Source organism: Silurus aristotelis, assembly GCF_946808225.1.
Source record: "Silurus aristotelis genome assembly, chromosome: 12".
In the NCBI taxonomy this organism is placed as follows: domain Eukaryota; kingdom Metazoa; phylum Chordata; class Actinopteri; order Siluriformes; family Siluridae; genus Silurus; species Silurus aristotelis.
Window position 1 is genome coordinate 20,360,547 of NC_139585.1, and position 26,284 is coordinate 20,386,830.

At 38.1% G+C, this 26,284-nt stretch overlaps 2 protein-coding genes across 3 annotated transcripts; both read right to left on the reverse strand.

The window, feature by feature from the left end:
* Window positions 1-986: 986 nt before the first annotated feature.
* On the reverse strand, window positions 987-13,264 carry eif3c (eukaryotic translation initiation factor 3, subunit C). The gene is made up of 22 exons (XM_083555716.1): window positions 13,126-13,264; window positions 12,034-12,157; window positions 11,865-11,930; window positions 11,531-11,720; window positions 11,273-11,398; window positions 11,083-11,134; window positions 10,789-10,916; window positions 9,101-9,219; window positions 8,611-8,883; window positions 8,360-8,501; window positions 8,110-8,235; window positions 7,763-7,856; window positions 7,345-7,532; window positions 7,004-7,228; window positions 5,972-6,163; window positions 5,249-5,420; window positions 4,986-5,145; window positions 4,833-4,898; window positions 4,564-4,651; window positions 4,282-4,447; window positions 3,625-3,666; window positions 987-1,347 (listed from the first exon to the last, which is right to left on the reverse strand). Exons 2-22 carry the CDS (start codon window positions 12,132-12,134, stop codon window positions 1,271-1,273), a joined length of 2,793 nt encoding a protein of 930 aa, XP_083411842.1. The 5' UTR covers window positions 12,135-12,157; window positions 13,126-13,264; the 3' UTR covers window positions 987-1,270.
* A 2,376-nt stretch (window positions 13,265-15,640) lies between these two features.
* On the reverse strand, window positions 15,641-25,953 carry ppp4cb (protein phosphatase 4, catalytic subunit b). Of its 2 annotated transcripts, none has more exons than XM_083555758.1 (9): window positions 25,632-25,953; window positions 23,392-23,620; window positions 23,127-23,178; window positions 20,112-21,681; window positions 19,492-20,034; window positions 18,983-19,156; window positions 18,070-18,196; window positions 16,911-17,100; window positions 15,641-16,557 (listed from the first exon to the last, which is right to left on the reverse strand). In XM_083555758.1, the coding sequence occupies exons 5-9, from the start codon at window positions 19,612-19,614 to the stop codon at window positions 16,428-16,430; spliced, it is 744 nt and encodes a 247-aa protein (XP_083411884.1). In that variant the 5' UTR covers window positions 19,615-20,034; window positions 20,112-21,681; window positions 23,127-23,178; window positions 23,392-23,620; window positions 25,632-25,953; the 3' UTR covers window positions 15,641-16,427. The 2 variants fall into 2 exon arrangements, with proteins under 2 accessions (XP_083411884.1, XP_083411883.1); XM_083555757.1 differs by having other exon boundaries at window positions 19,492-19,593; window positions 21,631-21,681; window positions 25,632-25,791.
* Between the last annotated feature and the right edge of the window lie 331 nt (window positions 25,954-26,284).

Below are 26,284 nucleotides of genomic sequence, written 5' to 3' on the forward strand. Positions count from 1 at the left end.
CAGTCATTTATCATCATCATTATATAAGAGTTGAATAATAATGTTTAGTTTTTTTTTGCAGAAACAGTAACCATAATATTCCACACACTTGACTGAAAAAATGGCAAAATCAAAGACAAAAGCAACAAAACTAAAAAAAAAAATGAAATGGACAAATTTACACTAGTGATGAGTGACATGTCCAACTCTAAACATAGACTTTGATCCAAAACTGACAAACAGGACAGGAGCCAAAAATTACCCCACAACCTGCATATCTGCTAAAGCTCAGAAACTGAACTTGTAATCAGACTGCATGGTTTCTCCTATTTAATTTAAATGACAATTATTGAGCAAGTAATAACTTCTGTGAGAACTCAAGTGACTAATCTAACAAAGGCGTATTTTTTATTAAAATATACTCAGTAATAGTCACAATTTGAGCACATTGTTAATTTAATATCAGATTTGATATATTCCGATATCCTGCTGCCCTCTTGGCTTGTTGAGTTGTATATTTCAGAGAGCTACAGATTTTGTTTTAAGACACCACAACAGTCTTCACATTCATTCTCTTATTTTTAATAAGAGATGTGACTGTTTACTATATGAAACATTTTTCACCAAATTGCAGTAAGAATTTTGCAACGTTTGGGGTCTTTGGTTTCCTCCATTTACTATGTTGTTCATTTTAGCCAGGTGAAACATTTTGTTTTACTTGCAGACTCTTAAATCGGTCAGAATCCTCTCCCTGCATATTCATGATTCATTTGCAGAGGCTTGAGCAAATATTGAACAAATATGAACTTTATGACCTGTGCAGTGATACGTGGGGCAATGAGTTATTCTAGAGACAGCAGTGTTGCTGTATACTTGAGAATGCAGTCAAAAATAAGAAAAGGGGAAATTAACTTTCGAAACATCAGTAGAAAAACAAAAATATTGCAACAAATATATTAAAACATACCAAGAACACCAAATTGACCCAGAAACAACTAGAAAGCAGCTTTAACATTGGAATAATATTTATTGTTTCATCAAGTGTACTTGACTGCTAACAAGGAAAAAAAAAAATATTTCAGCCACTCCTTTTCCACCTTAATGCATTCCGAGTCAAATAAGATAAAGCAAGTATTATTTTTATCATAACTCGATATCTGAACTGATGTTTGACAGAACTATTAGTACATTAGATTAGAGAACTGCACTAATATGCTAATAATTTGAAACAGTGAAGATGATGGAATTGTGCAGAGATGAGAATGGAATGAGAGATTCACTATAACTAAACTCAGTAAGAGCTCTGGTTCTGGCTCCTGTAGGATCCTCGCTGGTAGCCTTGTTTTTGCTGGTAGCCACCTTTCTGGTCTGAAAGAAAGAGAGAAATTTTTTTTTAAATTTTTGAAAAATTTGAATGACAGAGTTCATATATTAAATGCAGCCACAGTCAACTTAAACCATTTATCAGATATGGAACATTAACACATGATTGTCTAATAATCCTCAGCTCACCTCACAACTCCTTATTAAGGAAAGGTAAATAGAACACATAGAAAAAAGTAATCTGGAACAGGTGATGAATGTTTAAGTTACATTTGAGATTAAGAGGCTATAGTCATACAGACCCGAGATTTACAGTTCAAAATCCCCTGCGTTACATATATAAATAAATAAATGCAATCTAGAAATTACTCTAATTGTAGTTATATCCTTTCTTTTAACTGTAGTCGTCAAACATGAAAAGGCTTAACGGAGTATGAAACATCGTTGTGATATTGGTGCCTATTTGACCTCACTGCCCAGGTCAATCAGTCAATACAAAATATTGTCAAACTTTCATTCCAACAGGATCCTAATTCCTTGGGAAAGCTTTGTAAAGATGCTTTATAAATACAGTGAGGAAAATAAGTATTTGAACACCCTGCTATTTTGCAAGTTCTCCCACTTAGAAATCATGGAGGGGTCTGAAATTGTCATCGTAGGTGCAAGTCCACTGTGAGAGACATAATCTAAAAAAAAAAAATCCAGAAATCACAATATATGATTTTTTTAAACTATTTATTTGTATGATACAGCTGCAAATAAGTATTTGAACACCTGAGAAAGTCAATGTTAATATTTGGTACAGTAGCCTTTGTTTGCAATTACAGAGGTCAAACGTTTCCTATAGTTTTTCACCAGGTTTGCACACACTGCAGGAGGGATTTTGGCCCACTCCTCCACACAGATCTTCTCTAGATCAGTCAGGTTTCTGGCCTGTCGCTGAGAAACACGAAATTTGAGCTCCCTCCAAAGATTCTCTATTGGGTTTAGGTCTGGAGACTGGCTAGGCCACGCCAGAACCTTGATATGCTTCTTACAGAGCCACTCCTTGGTTATCCTGGCTGTGTGCTTCGGGTCATTGTCATGTTGGAAGACCCAGCCTCGACCCATCTTCAATGCTCTAACTGAGGGAAGGAGGTTGTTCCCCAAAATCTCGCAATACATGGCCCCAGTCATCCTCTCCTTAATACAGTACAGTCACCCTGTCCCATGTGCAGAAAAACACCCCCAAAGAATGATGCTACCACCCCCATGCTTCACAGTAGGGATGGTACTCATCATTCTTCTTCCTCCAAACACATTTAGTGGAATTATGACCCAAATGTTCTATTTTGGTCTCATCTGACCACATGACTTTCTCCCATGACTCCTCTGGATCATCGAAATGGTCATTGGCAAACTTAAGACGTGCCTGGACATGTGCTGGTTTAAGCAGGGGAACCTTCCGTGCCATGCATGATTTCAAACCATGACGTCTTAGTGTATTACCAACAGTAACCTTGGAAACGGTGGTCCCAGCTCTTTTCAGGTCATTGACCAGCTCCTCCCGTGTAGTTCTGGGCTGATTTCTCACCTTCCTTAGGATCATTGAGACCCCACGAGGTGAGATCTTGCATGGAGCCCCAGTCCGAGGGAGATTGACAGTCATGTTTAGCTTCTTCCATTTTCTAATAATTGCTCCAACAGTGGACCTTTTTTTCACCAAGCTGCTTGGCAATTTCCACGTAGCCCTTTCCAGCCTTGTGGAGGTGTACAATTTTGTCTCTAGTGTCTTTGGACAGCTCTTTGGTCTTGGCCATGTTAGTAATGCACCTATGATGACAATTTCAGACCCCTCCAGGATTTCTAAGTGGGGAGATCTTGCAAAATAGCAGGGTGTTCAAATACTTATTTTCCTCACTGTATATGGAGCAAAAGTGTCACTCTGAGAAATCATTCATTGTTTCACTGTAACTGATCAGTGCATACTTGTAGGAATGGGGAGAAACCAGAGTGAGTGCAGAAGGCTTCGCTCAACAATATCAGGTTTATCTTTGGTTATTTATTACAATACGGTCAGCAAAAGGTGCAGCTGCAACAATGTTTATAAAAAAAAAAAAAAAAATGTAAAAAAGGGAGGGGGGGTTTTAACTATTACTTTACAACACAGTCTAAACTGAAATTAGCTTTAATATTTTAACAAACCCAGCTTGGATTCAACCACTCATACTCGATGATGAAGTAAAATTTTACAGCACGGGAATTAAATGGTCCTGAATAAATGTGTGAGATGTTTGCAGGAGCTGTGTGTATCTGTGTGCATTAGTGCATGAATACACCTACCTCTCTGGTAGCCCTGCTTCTGTTGGTAACCTCCTTTTTGATCTGTTAAATTTAAGACAAGTAAATATTTAAATCCTCATTCAAGTAATACATTACAGTACTGCTACAAAAATCTATCAGTCAAAGAAAAGTATATAATACCACATTATTAAACAGCATATAATACATTTTACATCCCAGTGACATATTATGGGATTTCCCAGAATGGCAGGTGGTGATGCCTGTTTATACGCAATACTCTCTGTGCAAGCAATTTGTTTAGCCACTGTTACTGTTTGCAATTTGACACACAACTAATTTGTTTGTCTGATTTTTCTGGTATCTCGCGGATAGCACGATAGACCAAAAACTGCATAGTGAATTGTTATGGAGGTTTAGGTTAAAATAATAAAATTTATTAATAAAAATAATTACTGTATTCTTGTTTGTTTTCTTGTATTCTTGTTTGTTTCCATGTATGTTTAAAGTGTGTGGGAAGATGATTTACAGCTTAAGGGTGGAGTCCGTGATTCGCAGTTTATGGTTTATCGCTGACGGTTTTGGAATGTAACCGCCGCGAAAAACGGGGAATTACTTTACTGCTATATTTTATACACTACTATACATTGTATACTGAGAAAATTGCTTATGTAATACAAATCTATTATTTGCTCTCACCTCTGTTGAAGTATCCTCCGTAGACGCCCTGTTTAAGGTCAAAGACGCGCTCATTGTTTTCAACCAGGCCACCCAGCTTCTCAGCCAGCTGCAGTGCCATGTTTTGAAGGCACGTTGGCTCTGTCCTGTGCATCACCACTGTCTGAGTCGGCTGGTCGAGAGACGCCTGGAAGAAAGAAAGCAAGTTTTAAATCTAAAACATTACAATCAAAATTAAAAATTAAAAAACCAAGTTAAAATCGAGTTAAAATCCCATGAGGACTCTAGTCGTTTCGTCGTTACCATGAGCTCCTCGTTGATGATCATCTTGCTGATTATGCTGTGCACTGTGGGCAACTCCAGCTCAAACATCTCAGACAGTGTCGCCATACTGTAGATACAAACCCACACACACACACACACACACACACACACACACACACACACACACACACACACACACACACACACACACACACACACACACACACACACACACACACACACACCATGTAGCATCACTACAAAACAACCAGCAATCAAGATATATACGCAGCTCGCTGTAGCGGTACCTGATAGAGTCGTACACACTGCTGTAGGTAAACAAGAATGTACGTAACGACTCCTCTTGAATTTTCCTGTAAAATTAGAAAATAAAATATTGAAAATGCTGACTGTTTACAGCTGGAAAATATTATTTCTATGATCGCTAACGTAGTCTTTACCTGACAAGCATTTCACGTACACGCTGCGCCTCGGGAAACAAGTCCCACACTTTGCTGTTCATCTTCTCGTTGATTACGAAGGAGTGGCATGTGCGCCAGTCACCCATCTTCATGGCTTTGCTAGCAGCCACCACATGCTCCCGCATGCTCTCAGGAGGGCCTTAGGACAGACAATGGATTAGATTTTAGTGGTATAAAAGGAATTTAAATAAAAAAAAACAGCAGCAACAATTAAGAAGCCAAAAGTGCACTCAGGCACTCACCAAGTAGAGGCTGTCTCTCGCCCACACGCAGCTGATGGTGGAACTGCTTGCTGATCATGCGACGACGGGCATCAAACTCGTGAGCTGCCATGTAGGGGATCTCCAGCAGCATGGCTGACACCAAATACACACATTCCAGCAGCTCTAGGTTGATGTGCATGTGGAATGGCACCTAAAGGGAAGAAACAGCACTTATTAACACTTATGAGTATTATTGTACACACTTTTTACAGGCGATTGCATGTTCAAGTCAGCATTCAGATCCAGTGTCCATGTCTATGACAATGGCATGACCTTCAAAGTCCCAGTTATAAGAACTCTACATTTCCTTTGAGCTTTTGCACTGGGGAATCACATTCTGGTTGTGTCAATGGACAAACATTGCTACTTTAAAGATTTGCACTTTTCAAATGGTCTTAAATGCTGCAGTTATTATAATAATAATAAAAGTTCTTTAATCATGCTCAGTACTCTGTGCTACTACTCTTCTACACTGTTATTTATCATTTCACTATTCAACATCCTATAAACAACTTTCTTTACCTAAATATAAATTTGATGTCAAAACGTCTACTGTTTAATGCCCTATACACATACAACTGAAATCAATGGAAATTTTTCTGCAGTCACTTAAGTGATTTAAAAACACTTGGAAAATATCCCTTAATAAAAACCCACTATTGCATATTTCATCCAGAGCAATGAACCCTGCTCTAATCGTACCTGTCGCCTCTTCTCAATCTTCTCTTGCTCTGCGTTCCTCTCCTGCATGTTCCTCATGAGCAGGCCCTGGCCAAGCAGCTCCTTTGCCCGGCCGCTTGACTGGATGTCAAGCAAGGCATTATGAGCATCTTTAATCATGCCCTGGCGAAATGCGCAGATGCCCAGCTGCACCATGGTTCTGTTGTACAAGATCTGTAAGAGGAAATTAGTTTCATAGTTTTCTTTGGAGCAGATTAGAAACCAAAAAAATAAAGAGTTGCACCACAGGGATCTGCCTTGTGTCCTAAACTATATTCTACAATTTTTATTCAGTGTAAAACTATTGTAATTGAATAGATATTGACACCACAGCTGTAAATCACTTACTTTAAATCCCAATCTTGATTTTATCAACATTTATTAAATTAGTTTCCACACCCAAAATAAACTATCGTTCCAAACATTTAATCGCGAGTAATCGCACGATTGTCAAGAGCGAACTCTTGATTAATCGCACATTTTTATCTGTTCTAAATGTACGTCAAATGAATACTTTAAGTTTTTTAATATTCTAATCAACATGGGCGAATATGAATGCTTTATGCAAATGTATGTTTCCTATTAGGGAAACCATACATAGAGCATGAAGACAAAATATACTTATAAATGTTTTAAAGTAATTGTGTTGTTATAAAGTATGCAAATCATCAGGACACCAAACAGGACTTTTGTCATGTTTCCATACGGATGGTTTTAATTGCCGGGTGTTTGCATCGTGGTGGATTTTGGTGCTTGATTTGAGACTTGGCACATCAGTAAAACAAATTTTTTGAGAATGAAAATTATTTTTCGGTGGAGTATATCAATAAATGGTTGTTACGTTCAAGGTTTTAATTTCGCTTCTATTATATTTACATGCGTGTTAATAAAATTTGTGTTGTTAAAATGAATTTGCGTTAACGTGTTCGTTTTGAAAGCCCCAATTATACCAAAGGATTATTGTTCAAGTGTCTGCATACTTGAACAGGTGCTACATGCTGCTTTTGTGTGTACCTGAACAGGAGGATCAGCATGCTGAATGTTATCCTGCAGGTGACTCATGAGCATAAGATCACGAGCCTGGTACCAGCGGCTGTGCAGTGCATGGTGATAGATGTGACACAGAATAGCACAGGTGCGGATTCGGTCGGTGCGGTCCTTGGCATAGATGAACTTGCACAGCCGGTCCATGAGGACAGCGCTGTCCTCCCCTTCACTCTCCTCCTGGTCCTGCTCAGACTGTAAGAAAAAAAAAAGTTATTTACAAAAAACTATTAATCAAAATCTGAAATGATGCTTTTTGCATAAGCTGCTTGTGTCTATACAGCTATCCATTACAACATGTGCTCATTTACTTTGCTCTCCCCCTGCAGGCCCAGGCTGCGACGGTGGGCCTTGTAGTCAAACTTGTAGTAGGTGTGCATGATGCGGCGCAAGTACACACGACACACTTCCTCGGTCGTGCCTTTGGTTTCCAGATACTGCAGCAGGCGGTCGATAATGGCACAGACGTGCCCTTCGTCTTTCAGGTTGTCCACATACTCTGTAAAAGCAAAGGTGTGGAAAAATGTTGTGAAGTTGAATACAATACTCTTTTTTTTTTTCCCCAATATTAATGAAAATGGACTTAATAATTCTGCATTTTATAAGTTTTGTGCCGAAAATCATCCAAAATGATTGCATCAATCTAACTTCTATCTAAAGAATCGTAACAATTTGTATAAATGGAACCCTTCCTCATAGTTTAAGTGTTAGCTTAATTATGTAGCTCACCTTGGGAATGAGGGTCTGTGTTCTGCATGATCTTGGTAAACTCCTCATCCATTCTCTCCACCAGTGTCAGGATGCAACCACGAACTCGAAAAGGCTGTTACACAATACAAAAATATTTTTTTTTTATAAATTAATAAATAAAGGGTGTGAGGAATTTCGACACTACACATGTGCATGCCTCTTTAACTAATGCTATGATTCAGGAACATAAAGCATCAACATGACCTCTAAGAGTAGAACTTGAAGTAATTTGATAACATCTTAAACAAATGATTTATTTGGGCATATTAGCTTGGACAGAACCTTACAGATGTTTTTGGGGGGGGATAAACTAAAGAAATGCTGACCTGATCAGAGACGGCCAGGTTCTCGCTGTCTTCGGCGATGTTCTCGCCGATGAAGATATTGTTGTTTGCAAACAGGATGTCCAGCAACTCATCAATGCAAGCCAGGCACTTTTTCCACATATCCGGCTAACAAAGGAATAGATGGAAAAAGAAAGAAACGTTTGGCCTTAAGCACATAAAGATGTTTGAACAAGTCAAAACCGAAACTGTACTATGCAATGAAATAATCTAAAAATTTTAATCCTCCCACCTTCATGAAAGCAGCCAGATTTGGGTTGTAGTCATACAGGGATGCGATGATGTTGAATTTGATCTTAACGGTGATGCCTTGACCCAGGTTGTTCTCATCTGATATGGCTGCGAGTGCACCGAAGAGCTCAATCTGAGCAGCTCTGAAAAACAGAATTTTTTTTTTTTTAGCACTCAATCATTCTCTTTTCTGAATCTATATATAAAAAAAATAATGATAATTAAAAATGACACAAAAGTGTGTGTATATACCTGTCTGTCCCCTTCTTTCCTCGGGCCTGCAGGATCTCATTGAGTTTTTTTACCACCACGGTTGTGTTAATCTCTGTGCCTTTGGCAAACATCTTGGGCTTCTCCTTGACCAGTGGAACTCCCCCTCTCACTTTTTTCCATCCTCCTTCATCGCCATCTCCACCCTCCTCCTCACCCTCTTCACCCTCTTCATCAGCACGCTCCTTCTTTTTGGTCCTCTTCCTCCTGTCCTCTTTTTTGCGATCAGTCAGCAGCTTGTCGCCGTCCTGGGTCCTGCGAAACACACTTAATTCACTAACACGGCACTGGAAAACCCATTACAAATATACAAGTGCTACCAATGTTCTTTACAGATGTCAAACATCAAAAGCACATTTTATAAATTCAATAAATTTCATAATAAATATATAAAGAAATTTAAGCAAACATGTCATGAATAAATCAGCAAGAGACAAATAACTGTCGGAAGTTAAAAAAATAAATAACACACTTTTTGAGGAAAGCCGTAGCCAAGGATGCAGTGTTGCCGTCGCCGTCATCACTTTCATTGCTGCTGTCCATGGAGTCACTGCCCCAGTCTTCTTCTTCGCTGCTCTCCGATTCTTCTTCCTACAGCATAGAAAAGTCACAACAACCTGCTTTTTACTCTCATAGACTCACTTTTTATCTAATAAAACCAAGATTCGCGTTGAGCTGATACGACCGAGAGCGATTTCAGATCCAGCTTTACAAATTACCTGGACACAAACGGCAGCATGGCACCGAACCATTTCAGGCTTGTTCCGACAAGCGGGGCAATGACATGACATTCAAAACCGCTCAACAGACACAAAACAGCAAACGCCACAGATGGTTCAACCCACTTTTTCACTCTTTTTTTTTTGGCATTGTAGTGAATTATTTAAGCAACATCACACAAGCAAGAGTGTGTTGGGTGATGTGGCAATGATTTGGCCACAGCTAATTGCCACCATGCAAATAATCAGGAATTGATTGTGTGGCAATTTGGACATCAAGAGTTTTGTTTACATTTCAGGCGAGTGATACACAATGTGAATTGTCCCAGTGCGTATTAAAGAAATAGACTATTTCGAAAATCATCCGTTGCCCAATCAGATTAGTGGACTTAAACTGCCGTATGCAGAAAAGCTTTAAAATAATCTGTCCATCTGGAGAATCCTTTCCTAATCAAGCCTTACACGAAGTCAAGACCTGACCTCCAGTCAGGGCAGCTGGTGGTAAACCTCGGGTAACTGCGTCTAAAATGCATTACTGCAAGCACGGTATAGAGATTCGCCGCAGAGCTAGGGAGGCTGGACCCCTTTGAAAGGATAAAAAATTTTCACATTCCCAGATTATCCTCCCAGTGTGGCCCGCACACGAGCCATGTTTCATAACGTTATTTATTAATTTTTTATTAATTTAAATATTTTATACTATATTTATAAAATTTACATATTGCCATTAAGCCAAACATTGAAAGTACCCTGCGAATTTCTTCACAACAAACTCTTAGATGTGTGGATACTTTTTAGTGGGTTTAGGGGTCACTCCGGTACTTTGAGTGACAGGAGGTGGGGTTTAACTGCACCAAATGTATACCCTGCACTCTATTTAATTGGTCTTTTTCCTGTCAAATTGAAAGGGGGACTACTGTGTTCGGTAATTCTCAGATAAATAAAAATTACCAATACAGTCGATTTATTCTGGAATAATATTCCTGTCTTTTTTTTATAACATTGTTTTAGTGTGTTCAATAAATGTTTATTCTGTTCGGCCTGTGACGTAAAGTGTGCTTTAAATTTTGGCCCCCTGTGCATCACCCCTGCTGATCTAGTGTCTCTGACGCATATTACTATCACTTAAAGATGAGAAAGCATTTGACCAGGTGGAGTGGGGTTGTTTTTATGTTATTGTTTTTGAACAAAAATAAATAAATAACAGCATGCTTTTAAAATTGTGTTGTTACAATGGAAACCTTTAGCTACAGCCACCACCGATATCAAAACTGCTGTAAAATAATCAACGCCGCCTTATTTGAATCAATGGCTCTGTAGTGGAAAAGTTAATAACACTCAAAAAATGCAATGTCTGGTCAGAATCTATACTCCTGTTTTTTGTTCCTTTCAGTGCCCTTTTTTTTTTTTTTTTTTTATATATAAAATAGTATTCACTCACAGCAGTTGCTCCCTTGAGAAACTTGCTGGCTTCAGGAGCTTGCTCAGCTGCAGGCTTCTTTTTCATAAAACTCTTTGCGCTGACACCATCACCTGCTTCATCATCATCATCGCTGTCCAAGGATGAGCCTGTACATCAAATCACGAAAATTAAAGCAGCAGTGCTGTTGTATTTTGACATTTTTTATTTATATTAAAATTGCACATACATACATATATATACACACACACTTGGCAAAAGAGCATTTCAGCACTGAACACAATCTATCTGTAATCTGTAAGATCCTTGACGTACCAGACTGAGCTTCCTCTTTCTCTTCCTCTTCATCAGCAGACTGTTCAGGGTTCTATAGTTAAAAAAAAAAAAAAAGGGGGGGGGGGGGATTTTTAAGTTAAGAAATCATTTCCTTCAAGAATCAATACATAACTATTATGATTAAAATTATTATTATTATAAAACCCTTCAAAAAGGGTGGAGATTTGACCTCCTTGTAGCTGGCAATGTCCGTCTCGAAGTCACGGTTGTACTTGCGGATCTTCTGCCGCAGCGTGCTCAGAGCTTTGGCATTGTTTTTGTTCATCTTCTTTTTGCCCTCCTTGTCCTCCCATAGCTGCAAATGCAAACCACATGTATCTTTTCAACTCTTAATACAAAGGTCACCAAAATGTTTCCAAGTAACATCTTAAAACAAAAAAAATAAAAATAATAATTGCTTTTGTCCTCATGTCGTTATCTTGCGTACTTGATTGAGATAATCCTCCAAGTCGGCCAGCAGACGAATGTAGAACGGTGGAACTCCCTCTTTATCCACAATGGCTTTGCTCTTGAGGAACGCTCGACACAGCTGCTCAAACTCCTCCAGACATTTGGCCATGTCGCGAATTTTCATGGCATTGCGAATGGTCTTGATCAAGTTTGTCAGCTCCTCAAATCTAAAGAAGAAAAAAAAATACCACAGGGATCAGCTGAAGGTTGTAATAAATGAATTATATGTAGCCAGAATGATATTACAAATAAAACTGCATTTCTTCTTTTAGTTCATCTATATTTTACACACACACAGCAAACCTCCTCACCTCTTGTCTTTGGCGCTGCGCACCACCCTTTTGGTGTCTTCTTCATCATCACTCAACAGCAAAGCTCTGAAAAGGATTTAAATATAAAAAGCTTACAGAAACAAACAAAAAAAGATGTTTGCTTGTGTGAAAAGAATGCAAATGAGTGAGTAAATGAATGAAAACTGACTGTTTGTTGAAAGTGGTTCCAGCCGCTTTAGGGGCGATCTCTTCAGCGGATGAGGACTCTTCCGACTCGCTGTCGGATCCGGTGGCGAAGAAACGTGACATGGCCAATACTGTTCACGCGAAGTCTGGGAGTATAATAATTGAAGACTTTAGCACCAGACAAAATACATTAAATCTTCCTCAACAAACGTTTCTTCTTTCATTGTTTAAAGGCGGTTCATAAATAATATTTCAATCAAGCGAATAGAGAGATCATCCAGGAAGAACTGTCAAATCATATTCAGAAACTGAAGACCATACCAACCAGTCAACTTCAGTCATATAACCTATATTTATTACTACACATCATAAACCTGTCAGTCATGAATGGATAAATAGGTGACATTTCTAATACATGGAAAACCTTAGTAATAATAAAACATTGTATTTAAATAAAAATTAGACATACACTGAGTGAAACTCTTAGTAAACATGAGGCTGAATTTTGCTCCAAACCTTTTTTCACCTCTACCCTGTACTCCAGAAATCCCTAAACACCGGGCCGTGAATCACATTTCTTTTATTGAATTTATTCGTTCTGCAGGATGTTATTTTTGTATGACCGTTTCCTTTTATGCCATTTATGCCAATAGACTTGTTCCAGTCGCAGTTTTCTTTCTAAGCATCTATACCTTAAGCTCGCATTCTGCATTATAATGAGTTATATTACGTTTCATTACATATGCAATGATTACGTCATATATAGAAAAGTAATATAATATGCACGTTATCGTTACTGTCCCTTGGTGCAGAAAAAGGCTGGTGCGCTCTGATGGACTGTCCTCCCGGGAAAAACTGCTAACCGCTTAAAAAATCTAAATAACTACCATCACATCTGTCCTGAAGACACACACAATTGCTCACTGGTGGTAAATAAAACATAGAATAGTGTCAATAGCGTGACTGTGAAGAACTATGCTAATCTGAAGATCTGCCGCTAAGATAACTAGCATGGCTGCAATATGGCCTGACGCCGGCTAACATCGGCACGTCAACGTGAACAAGTTCGACATGAATGGGTTACAAACGACCACAAATACATTAATAGACTCACCTTTATCTAATAATACTGTGAGATGCGTGTTATGAGCCGCCCCGAAAACGGTTTAAGATTCAATTTTACAAATTAGCCGAACACAAACGACGGCGTGGGTCCGAAACCTTTCAGGCTTGTTCCGGCAAGAACGGAAATGACCTAGCGTTCAAAACCAAGGCAACAGTGCACCCTAGCGTAGCGGCGAGTCACAGCAAACGTCACAGAAGGTTCGACCTGCTGTCCATAAACCTGACAGATCCATGTGAACATACACAATTCTAACGTAGAACTGATCACTTTATTACCATATATGGTCAAACGTAGGTGGACACGTGACTCTTTGTTAATATAAAGTGGGCCGCATTTTTGTTTCTCTTAAAACACAGTGGTTTTGGTGTGTGTAATGTCTGTAAGACTTATACAGTGCGAGTATGTGGTATGCATGGACTGACTGTCTGGGCTAACACATCGCCATGTCTGTAATGTTTTATCATGCCCGGACTAAAATTCGTTCTTGGAAAGGGTTAGGAGTGGTCTCCAATGTGATCTACGATGCCCGTGGTGTTCTGGCTGATTAGGAAAAAACATACTTTGGTACGTTTCAGTGGTTCTATAGGTTTAATGCAGGGAACAGACAAGTGCACATGCTCTGGACAAAACCTGGGCTATTCCTTATTTGTTACTAAGACATGGTAAAGCAGAGATGTGTTATCTTAGACAAGAATGTCCCGTATACCTCATACTCGCATTGTAAATATCCTATAAACATTTCACAGACACCATAAGAATGTGTTAAGAGAAACAGGTTTAAGGCCCTCTTAATACTAGCAATGTCTTATTCTTATTATCAGATAAATAATCGTTTGAGTTTAGGTTTGTCTAGTGTGCCTGTATATTTGCCTGTTTCCCGAATTACCCGAAGAACTGTATATTGTGTCCTTTGTGTAATTCTTTCCTCAGATCAGCCAGACACCACAATATATCATATCTTATGATTCAGACCTCTTCTAAACCTCTCCAAGACTTCGTGACACAAATAAACACTCTTCCAACACGATCGGCTAAATTTTCCCCTGTGGTTGAGGAGATTTATCTTTATTCAGCCGCAAGAACACAAAAGGTTGCATGTTAAAGTTCTGCAAGAAATCTGGGCCCTAGTTCATTCAAGAAATGTCCAGTAGGGTTGAGGTCAGGGCTCTGTGCAGGCCAATCACGTTCTTCCATTCTAATGTCATGTTTATGGACCTCATTTAACCTTGCTGAAGAGGAAATTGTAATGGTACAGCCTTCTACACAAAGAATAGTTTGGGAAAGAACCACATATATGGATGGGTGTGATCATCAGCTGTCCACAAACATTTGGTCATATATTGTATGTCCAATTTCTTTTTTTTTCTAAATAAAAAAATATGGCTGAAAACAGTAAACTTGCTGGATATAGATATACCCTAAGACAGTGTTATCAACAAATATATTTTTCAGTTGGCTGCAGTTAATCACTGGATGTAAGGTGCATGAGAACAATGTTTCAGACAGTTATGAAATTAGAAACAAAACCTAGCTCATGTTAATAAAGTATATGTGACTGGTTTAAGTGTGTTACTATGCACTGTGTTTCAGTACATCACAGGAAAACCACATGGCCACTGCAAGTTATTAAGGCGGTTGACCGTTCTCAATACAGCAAAAAAATAAAAATCATACAATCGTACAATTTTGCATGCCATTTTTTGGCTTTATCGGTGTCTGCTTTCAATCACAGCATCAAGTTAGCAGGAAGGTCATTTCGCTGTCGCATAGTCATATTGTGTCACTGTTGTAGGGTCGTCGATTCAATTCTGAGCTTACACAACTTTGTGCAGTTTCACATCGTGGTTTTATCTTTCTTTCATGTCCCAGAAATAGTATGCCAGTAGCTGGACTAGGCATGGAATGTGTGAATACAAGTGTCACATTATTAAATAAGCCACACAAAATTTGAAGAAAAACAAAAAGAATCTGTATCTGTGACCTCAGATTCTTGTTCTTTGTCTGATAAGAGCATAAACTAATGTGATTCTTCCTGTTTTAGCCATTCAACTTCAAGGTTTCACACACGAGATGCGCAGAGATGTTTTTTTGCTCACCCTAGTGATTTACTATGGGCTTCCAATCAGCTAAAACAAGTCATTCTGACCTTTTTTTCCGCCTGCAGATCATCACCTGATAGATTCTTTTTTTTTTTTTGCATTTCCCGTCTAATCTGTAGAAACTGCAGTGTGAATATCTCAAATAAGCTGTTTCAGAAATACTCAAACCAGTTCATCCAGCACCAAATACTAAACCACATTTAAAGTCAAGATCACATCTACTTCGAGAACAATTAACCTGGCAACATATCCCAACCCTCTACAGGTGCCACTGTAAAGTAGAAAAATGTTCACTTCAGTAGTTTTAATATTGTGGGTGATCAGGGTATAACATTATGATTCTAACCGTATATCAGGTAGCCATGCGTCTTCATTTAAACGCAAAAGCGACTGTCAACACAGCATTATGTTCATACAAAAGTACAGTTTATTGTCACAAATAATAATAAAAATCAACATTTTCTCTATTGAGAAATCAGATGGGAGAGGAAAAAAACAAAACAAAAAACAAACAAAAAAAAAACATGTTGCCTAAAACAGTTTGGTTTTATTTGAATACTTTCCAGTGTGGCTGTTAATCACTGCAGGGATTGTAGGCATTCCTTCACAAAAGCCAAAATCTGTAAGACCTGGGCTTCAGAGGGGAAAAAAAAAAAAAAGCATAAACTATAACATTGGGCAGTAGTGTCACTTTTCTTTGCCCATACAATTAAAACAAGGAATACAGAAGATGAAAAAAGTAATTAAAAAGTAATGCAGATAATCTGAAAACTTCCTTTAACATAAACGAGGGCTCTTTGATGAGTCTGCAAAAGGCCATATCAGTCTTTACCTCCATTTCCCTGCTGCTTACAACCGACCATAGTGCTATTCACATTGGTTAGAATTGCATATAGCTACAGTGTATATATGAGAGCAAGTGACTTTACAGCAGTATGAGGAACTACAAAGCCAGTCTCTGTGTGTAAAAATCGATGTCCAGGGTGATGGTTTGTGGCTAAAAGAGAAAATAAGCAGAAAGACAAAAAGGAAAAAAAATAAAGTAGAAAAAGTAAAGTGAAAAAAGAAAAAAAAAGAAAAAACATTTAAGACAACTGGGCAGGGAAGGGTGGGAATGAGAGAAATACAGGTAAATGTATGACGACTCTTCCTGCAAAAGGTGGCGTTTCCTTTCCTACTGTTGCAGTAGGCTCACAGGAAGTAGTCAGCCACAGGCTTTTTGGAGGGAATCCCTCTAGTTTCCTGTGGGGCTGCTTCAAATATAATAAACTCTTTTTGCAGGTGTTCATCCAGCTCCAGAATGGCTGCTACGTTCCCACACCTTAGATAAAGGAAAGAAAAATTAATCAACAAACAAAACGGCTCAGCACAAGTACCGTAATTTCCGGACTATAAGCCGCTACTTTTCCCCCACGTATTGAACCCTGCGTCTTAAACAACGAAGCGGCTAATTTATGGATTTTTCCTGGGTTTTTCCCAGTTTCACAACCTTCATGCCAAAAAACTGAGCCCCATAACATTAAACCAATGAAATTGCCGAACGGGTTCAAGTGAACCAATGAAATTTATATCAAAACAGATGCGCTCCCACTGAATCGGGCCGCACCACATCATAAATATGATCTCAAAGACCTTGTTTAAAAAATTAAATAAATAAATTGAAAAGACACACACCTATAGCAGTAGTTGGGTGCAGACCACACAGTGAGCACGGTCTCATTGAAGTGCCACTTGTAGCCCTCCATGACGAGTTGGTGAGCTCGACAGATCATGTCTATGTCATTAGCAGCATTAAACTGGGCCACGACATCACTGCCGAACAGGTAGCCCGCTCCTCTTGGGCTCACACCCCAGCCTGTAGTATCTGTACACAAAAATCATTTAGATGCCTGGTGCAGTAATGAAATTCACAATAAAAATCTGTACAGGTTGAGCTAAGCCAACTTTAATTCAGGCAATGGTATAATGAACAACTACTTCTTTCGGACGCATCTGTTAGGGGTTGCCACAGCAGATCATCACTATGTCCTCTACATCTGCTTCTTTCAAACCAACCACCTGTATGTCTTCCCTCACCACATCCATAAACCTTCTTATTGGCCTTCCTCTTTTTCTGCTGCCTGACAGCTCCACCCACAACATTTTTCTACTGGTAGTGGTATAATTAACTATTTCATACAATTACACTAAACAATTATGTGAGTAATACATTTCAGGCATATCCCTAAAAAAATAAAATAAACAAAAACAAAACAAACAACAAAACAAACAAAAAACTAAATCAATAGCAAAATGATGTAATGTAGCACTATTACTGTATTACCACACAATTTAATTACAAGTAAAAGCCTTATGGTCCAAAGAGCTTAATTAACCTCCTCACACCACAGCCATTTTCCAATAAACAAAACATTTTAGTAATCTATTTTATCACCATTTTCATTATCGCTAAAATTATAGATGCTATAATTTATAATTTTTAATGTTTAAGAAAACAAAAAGTTCTCTATAAATGTTTACATCTGACTCTACAAGATATAATAAATTAGAAGGAGTGCACCTGCAGCCAGCTCCATTACTAGGGCTGATGGTAGATTAAAGAATTCATCTCTGTTACACACGCTAACAAAGTACAAACGGCACTGCTTAAATCAGGAATATATAGTATAATCAGAACAATAGGCAGAGAATCTCCATCTAATTAATAAAATAATGTGCGAGATTTCCAAATCCTTCTAAATCTTTTCAAACGCTTAATTGTAGATTGTTATTGCTACCAAAGCACACAAAAATATATGAAATAGTTTTTCTGAAACCAAAAGTCCTGATTTACCTTCTGGATCTGACCACAAGAGGTCGCACATCGGCCCGTCGTGCGGCACTTCTTGTTTCCTATCAATGGTCCGGATCTGGTCTAAAGTCTGGATGGAGGGTGAGAGGCCACCGTGCACACAGAAAATCTGCAGCGCAAATGAGGACCATAAAACATCATTCTTCTAAATGAATGAAGATTCTGAGATGCAACAGAGCCACATTGTACAAAATACTGCTTGTAACTCTTCACCAAGCAACTACCATTATTTATGAGTACACTACACTTGTACAGCAAAACATGCACAATACACAAAGGCAACAGTTGTGGTTAAAAGCCCTGTGGTGCTTGCTTACGCAGAGTGGGGAAAGAAAAAAAAAGTGTCATGATTTCCTCTTGTGGTATAAGCCGTACAAAAGAACAATCATGTCGCAGAACATTTTGACAAACAGTTTCTGCTTAAAAAAAAAAATGTGACTTCAATCGAATGTTGCATTTCAGAAAAACAAACTTTGATCACAACACTTAGTAATAATCATTTAAAAAAAGGTTAATTTTCAGAAGCAGCATTATGCACATTTATCATGATTTTGAGATATCAAAATATCAATCTGAATTTGACCGACAAAAAAAAAAAAAAAAGGTTTGACAAATGTACTTGCGATCCCTCTCCGTGTTAAGACTCGTTAATGCAAGTATAAATCAGCCTTTCAGTCATAGTGTTCAAACACAACAAAACAGCTAAGCAACTATGGTTTGCCCTTTGAACAGAGTTTTTAAAGCTTACAGCTAGAGGGACACTGCATTGTGACTGACCACAATTTCCTTACTTTAGCATACTGTATGCGGAAAATAGATATATCATAAAAATAGATATATCACTTTCATAGCTTACAACTATACTAGAAATGTGTTTTTTTTGTATTAGACTGACCTTGCCGTCGATGATGGCCGACAGGGAGAGGTAGTCGAAGATCTCGGTGCAGTACCGCCACACTGTGACAGAACCGTACTTTCTTAAGCACTCGTCGTAGAAGCCGTACACCTGCGTGATCTGTCTGGACTCGTGGTTGCCTCGGATCAGTGTGATTCTGTCAGGGTAACGCACCTGGGGTGGACCATGACAAACTTTAGACCGAATTTTTTTTTTCAACTTATTACATCAATATTTAAATAACAGCTCTTGTAACTTGTTAATTTTTGCCAAACAGTTCATATACCAAGAATTTTCTATTTATTTGACGGTCATTATGCAAACCCCTGAACCGTTTAAGAACCACTGGCAGCCCCTTAAGAAAAGTCCTAGTTGTACAATATGTAGTCTGTCTAAAGCAGAGTCTTTACCCTAATCCATTCAGAGGCATAAGTCTAAAAGTATAGGCAAATAAACACATCTGAACTTATGGTAAGCAAACAATTAGCAGCGAGAAACCAATTACAAACCTTGAGAGCCAGAAGCAGCAAGAAAGTCTCGACACTGTAAAAGCCTCTGTCCACAAAATCTCCCATGAAAAGATAGTTTGTCTCTGGAACATCACCTCCCACCTGTACAGAAAACAAATCCATTTGTTTGTTTGTATTTGGGTTAATAGCACACCGGCTTCAATCGATATTCTATAGCAAATACAAACATTTACCACTTGAACAGATTGTTTAACAGCAGGTAACTAGGGATGGGTACCGAGACCTGGTAATTTTTGGGCCAGTATGTAATTGGGTCGATACCGAACCATCATAACGCTTCAGAACTAAGATTCTGTGTTTGATATTTGCGACGTACGTGATAACCATGCGCATGTACGGTGTATGGTTTTTTTTTGCAATCAATCACAGATCCAAGGTTGAAATGTTCAAAAGTGTGGGCTTAATTTACAAAACTAAGCGACACCAGTGTCAAAAGCAATATACGCAGTAGTGTAATAGTGAACAAAGTAAGTGACGCGAGTAAAATAAGGAAAACTTTTACAAACAAAACATGACATGTACCTAAAGCTTTTCTTTTCGGCTTCTCCCGTTAGGGGTCGCCACAGCGGATCCTCCGCACGTTTTGATTTGGCATGTACCTAAAGCAACGCGCTGTATTTACTATGTCTCAGTCATCTGCCGGCTACAACTGCATCTCCCCTGCCTCAGCCTCCAGCACAGGTAACATTCATTATTAAAGAAGTCTTTAGTTATTAAAAATGTGGTTTGTTATTTGCTTTTTTCTGTTTGCTTGGAGGCATTTGTAAACTGCAGTACTAAAGCTCAGCAGTAATATATATAATGAATAGATTTAAAAAATATATATAAATGTAATATACCTTTCTTAAACTTAACAGTAGTAAACTATAATACTCCTCATGTGCACAAAAAATACGGACCAGTAGTTTCTCCGTGTGTGTTGAAGGTTCCACAATTGCTCCTTCGACACAGGTTGAGAGGAGTTGTGTTTTTTTCAACAACACCCTATCTTTTTTAAGCACATATTAACAAGATCACCCAGACAGCTTCTTATCAAATCCGAAATATAAACCGTCTCCGCCCGTTCCCTTAATGAGGAGCTCTGCTATTATGGTTCATGATCTTGTCACCTCATGCATGGACTATTACAATGCTTTTTTTTTTTTGTATAACCTGGTTCCTTCATAGTTACCTGACCTTCTTCTAACACACATACATGTGGAATTTACTTCCTCTTGATTTCTGAAACAGCTTCTGTCTGTATTTTCAAATCTTATTTGAGAAAATATCTTTTCAGACAGGCATTTCATTCATGTTGTATTTGTACGTCTTTCTGCTTGTAAATGATACCAGTCCCTAATTATAACTGAATCAGCTATATACTACAGGGGGGTGGACAAATAAGTTCATTAGCAAAGCCCACCTAGAAAATTAAAGCTTTTTTCTGATTAAATGCATTTATGCAGACTACAGAAAATAAATGAGTGCATGAATTATTGAAAGGAGCATCTTCGTGTAATCAAAAACTTTAATCCGGTCTTGATAATGGCTTCCAGTAAAGAAGTATCATGTTTGTGGCTCAACAAAAGGCAGAAAAATACAGAAAGACTGCTGGAACACATCTCCGATACACGTGTATTATATGGAAGGTACTGGGATTAGGAAATGTGTGAACCAATCGGGGTGTGTTGTATTTAAACAAGCATATCAAGTTCAAATTCTTCTTTGCATGAGTCAAGTTTTCCCCTTTGGTTGTTAGATGAGTGAAAAACGTTAGTGAGAGACAGCTTGTTGAATGCAACTGGACGAAACACACACACACAATCTATATGTCCGGGAGCAGAGATGTTTTCTTTGTATGTTATATAAGAGCTTAATATTGTAATTGTGATCACTTAACAATATCAGTTCAGGTGATTATTAATTATGCATGTTTAACTAACCTCATTTAATGGCTCAGTTGTACATAAAAATGAATACTAATCAGTGTTTAAGAATTGAATATTGGATATCTGAGTTCTAGTGTAATGAGAAATAATACTTTCAATCTCTTATTTACAGTTCTAACCTTTTTTTCACACACCAAAATCAGCCATATTTGACAACTAAAATACATGTGGGTGTGAACACAAGACTCACTCTGAATAACTCCTTCAGGTCATAAAACTGCCCATGGATATCACCACACACCTGAGGGAAAAAACGATATGATATTACACCAAACTGCAGGTTTGTACAGGTACAAAAGCAAAAATGTGAACACATTCAGTCATCAGATTTGAAAGGGGCTAAGACAAGGGCATTTAATGTCTTTTTTAAGCTTCTTTTAAATGATCTATTTTTAGTCACGAGGCATAGACAAATGGTATGGTCATCAGTAAATCAGCACCAGTTTAATAGTGGCATTCGGCAAATAACAGCAGTTTACAAACCCACATAACCAGTCACATCTGATTAAATACATAACATTTAAATGCAATGGTAAATTTGCATGAACAAAAGTTTTATACTTTCCACAGAGCACACCTCTGATGAATCTGTTACACACCAAACTGAAGTGTTTCCTGAGACATTTCCCTGAACCTCATCATAAAAATAAAACCAGGAGGCTGGTGTGGTGTTTTTATTATTGTTGCCACGGCATTAAAGAGCGTCACAGCAATTTTTTTTTTTTTTTTTAAGAACAATTTGAAGATAAGTTTATTATTCAAGAACTTATGTGAGACAAGTTATGGCCTGCTGATGAGCACATGCAAATATAAGCTAACAAAAAACTCAAACATCATCTCCAGTTATGGAAACTCTTGGCACACAATATGAACACCTACATACATTATATACATACATACACACACACACACACACGCACGCACGCACGCACATATGTATGTACACACACAAAATATATATATACACATTTTGAATTCATTATATTAGATTAGCTCATAGTGCTCCTATCAACAAACCATAACTATAAAAACTATTACATATTAGAAGAAGCGTTCAACATAGTGGTGGTGGTTAGACATTTTTATGGATCTTTGAATCAGAACAGTATTAAACAGAATTCTACTAATGTATGTTCAGAGTTCAGCAAGTGACGTCATTTGGGGCATTTCAAAACAACACTGTTGCTCACAGCATCCACAGTAAACAAAATCCCTCTCATAGAAATGCTAAACAAGCCAATGGCACTTGCTTGGGCCATGCCAGAGGGTGAGGTAAAGTTCACAGAAAATAGTGCTGTCGAAATGTCTAGTGCAGGGACTCATATGGCTGTGGCATAATCTGGATTTGAATACAGTGTCTCCAAACAATACAGCAAACATTAGAATCCATTTAGCTAAATCAACATTAATGACTATTATAGATCAATTTGTATCCCAAACGAATAGTTTCACAAAATTCATAGCTATCATTTTAGGTGCTGACTTCAAGCTTCTGGGGATCGTGGTGGAAACCCTTTCACAGATTACACATGCATTTATGTAACTGGATGTTACACAAATATGTTGAAGAACAGGTTTCAGCTCGAGCAAGGATAATGAACACAGTTCTTAAATTCTGTTGACTCCAATGATTCATTAAATGATAGTCATTTAATTACAATGAGTCAGAGAGATCCCTTAACTTACTGTGACTGGAGAATCCACCCTCTGTACATTACTCTCTTCTACAAGAATCTCCCTGGAACACAAACAAATCAAAACAAACCCACATGGCAATTAGGTGGGAAATGCTCACAGTATGCATTAAAATACTATTCTTTCCCCATTGTTTTTAGGTAGATGACCTTTTGATGTCATTTATCAAGACTAACATATATTTTGCTGCGAGCTGTTTCAGTGTACCGTTTTGAATCCATAATGAGCTATAGTTAGTAACATGAATGTTTATTACCTGGCTTTGGCACAAAGAGCCTTGACCTCATTCTCCTTGATGAGCTCACATCTCCTCAGCTGATCGATCTGTCGGTCCAGATCACTGATGTCACCCATAGTGAAGCGCACAAAGCAAGCTGAACCGTTTCTCCCCCCCCCACACACGTACAGACACACTCACACAAGGGAAAAAATGCCACACTCTGTGGAGACTGTCAGGGTGGCAAGGGCCCCGGTGGTAAAGGCACCTGTGGAACAGAAAATAAAACCAAATGTGTAATACTGACCAGTTTTAGTGTATATGTGCATATAGTGTGTGTGTGTGTGTGTGTGTGTAATATATATATATATATATATATATATATATATATATATATATATATATATATATATATATATATATATATACACATACATACATACATACATACATACATACACACACATATACACACACAATGAAAATATTAAAATTGTTTCATGCTTGAGTGTTTGCTACTAGAAGTACGCATTCTAGTCTCACAAAATCACTTTCTAGTCATTTGATATTCCAGAGTGAAAGTCAGGAAAGCAACCAAGTAACATTCTGAAAAAGAAAACATATGAAAACACGAGAAGCAATACACAGACGGAATGAGAAACATCGAGATGAGACGATGAGGAATTTGAGAGGGTTTATCCAATCCACCAAACTGACATGTAGCAAAGAAAATCAAGCCTACAAACATTTGAGATGACATTCTGGCAATTTACAAGGCTAAATACTAACACACTAACTTCAAAAAGGTGCAAAGATCATCTGTCTGATGTAGTGTAGTTATAATGTACAGCGTGCACTGGTTTTAGCCCACAACCGCTCGACACACAGCCTTATCAGGAGCAGAAACAAACAACACTCACTTTTTCTAAGAACAGATAACACAGAAAAACAGAACAACCAAGAAAACCTGTATGAATCTGATTACAAATATCAAAAATCTGAAAGGAAAACTCAACACCACAGCTTTTGTCCTTCATATTAACTAGAACTTGGTGAATGCACAACAACCACATATCACAATCATGTCATACCAACCACATGCATGTTTAATGTATGACATTTTCTTAAGTTTAGTGTGCATTAAGATTATATGTATTAATCAGTCCTAAGTGTCATCATTTATTGGTGAGGGGGAAAACCTCCACAACAGTCCATACATTGTTTTAATGAGGGCATGGCTATTTTTCTCAATAAAAAGGAAACACATCGTAATAGCATTAAAACAGTTGTTTTTCCCCATCTAGTACATACATCGAGTGTAAGACATTTGTCTCAATGTTTTTGCTATTGTTTAAAGCTATAATTTATATATAGATTAAAACGGGAATCAAACTCTTATTCACATGTAATGTCCTGTCTTCCTATGTTTTGATTGGAAAATAATTACAATTTAAATCACTTCAACCAACAAGAGAAATAAAACCCGAATTAATTGAGAAATCTGAAAACAACTCCCACGTTAATAAGTTAAAACACACAACACGACTCAGGAAAGACAACTCCCACACTGACCTAGAATTGTTTACTTGACATATTAACTGGTAACGTATTTTAATGGTATTAAAATAAAATTAAATTAAAAAAATAAGAAAAATAAATAGTTTTATTCTTCCCAATGAGTTTGGGTGAAAAAAACCTGTTCCAGTCAGCGGAACAAACTCTGACGCAAACACTAATAATTAGCATGTTAGCCTAGCACAGCTTAGCGCCGCTAACATAGCTAACGTACACAGTGGAGCTAAGATACGCGTTCTTTATGAGTTTTACCTCGACCTTTAAAAAAATGCTATTTATTTTAATATTGAATGATGTGTGTGCATTTATGTCTACATTATTAAAGGTGCTCGGGAACGAATGCTCGTCCAGGGTACTGTTAGCTTATCGCAACAGCCTTCGGAGCTAAGCTAAAAAAAAAAAAAAAGGCTAATGAACGCGACAGGCAGGTTAAAAACAAAATCCTAACATGATTAAAGTTTAGAAACAAGTTCAGGATTGTTTTTATACGACCACAAATTGTTCAGACGATTCAGAAGAGTAAGGGAATGATAAGAAATGATTACAGATGAAGAGGTCGGGGGAGTGTGGTCAGGCACGGGAGTGCTAGCTGGGCCTGTAGCATTTTTTTTTTTTTTACGACAACGGCACTTCGGCTACAACTCGGGGGACCCTAAACCCAATATAATACCGACAATTCGATTAAAATGGTTGATATATTTTACCTGAAACACCTGAGTTTCGTGGGAAAAAATCCTTGGAAACTTCTTCGGTGTGAGGCTTTCTTTCACCCGGCTCGCCGCTTTTCTTTCGACACCATCTACCGGCGCATAGCCCCGCCCCTTTCCCCGACCATTAACACGTCATAGCGATCCCGCCCAGCGCTTAAGTCTCATTCAGCTCCCTTCTTCACATTTAATGCGTCACCATAGGGCACTGAATCCATTATCTCATACACTACATAGTGCTTTTATTTAGGGACTTAAAATCCATTTAGAACACAGCCCTTGTGTATCGCTTTAAAGCTGGAGTCCGACCGGAACCGGGCCGCAGAGAAGGAGTAAAAACGTGTTTAATCTTTATTAAATTATTTCCATTTTATTGACTTCCTTGGTCTGAAATGTGTTATATATATATATATATATATATATATATATATATATATATATATGCAGTACAGACCAAAAGTTTGGACACACCTTCTCATTCAAAGAGTTTTCTTTATTTTCATAACTATGAAAATTGTAGAGTCACACTGAAGGCATCAAGGGCTATTTGACCAAGAAGGAGAGTGATGGGGTGCTGCGCCAGATGACCTGGCCTCCACAGTCACCGGACCTGAACCCAATCGAGATGGTTTAGGGGTGAGCTGGACCGC

What these genes read in the sequence shown, in the direction of transcription:
- eif3c (XM_083555716.1), bottom strand. Translation starts at nt 12,134, where the DNA reads ATGTCACGTTTCTTCGCCACCGGATCCGACAGCGAGTCGGAAGAGTCC. An exon ending in GGAACCACTTTCAACAAACA is followed by an intron (nt 11,931 to 12,033) that starts GTCAGTTTTCAT and finishes AATCCTTTTCAG; the next exon opens with AGCTTTGCTGTTGAGTGATG. An exon ending in GAAAGAGGAAGCTCAGTCTG is followed by an intron (nt 10,917 to 11,082) that starts GTACGTCAAGGA and finishes TTTGATGTACAG; the next exon opens with GCTCATCCTTGGACAGCGAT.
- ppp4cb (XM_083555757.1), bottom strand. Translation starts at nt 23,489, where the DNA reads ATGGGTGACATCAGTGATCTGGACCGACAGATCGATCAGCTGAGGAGA. An exon ending in GCTCTTTGTGCCAAAGCCAG is followed by an intron (nt 23,179 to 23,391) that starts GTAATAAACATT and finishes TTTGTGTTCCAG; the next exon opens with GGAGATTCTTGTAGAAGAGA. An exon ending in TGCTGCTTCTGGCTCTCAAG is followed by an intron (nt 19,157 to 19,491) that starts GTTTGTAATTGG and finishes GGTCCACCCCAG; the next exon opens with GTGCGTTACCCTGACAGAAT.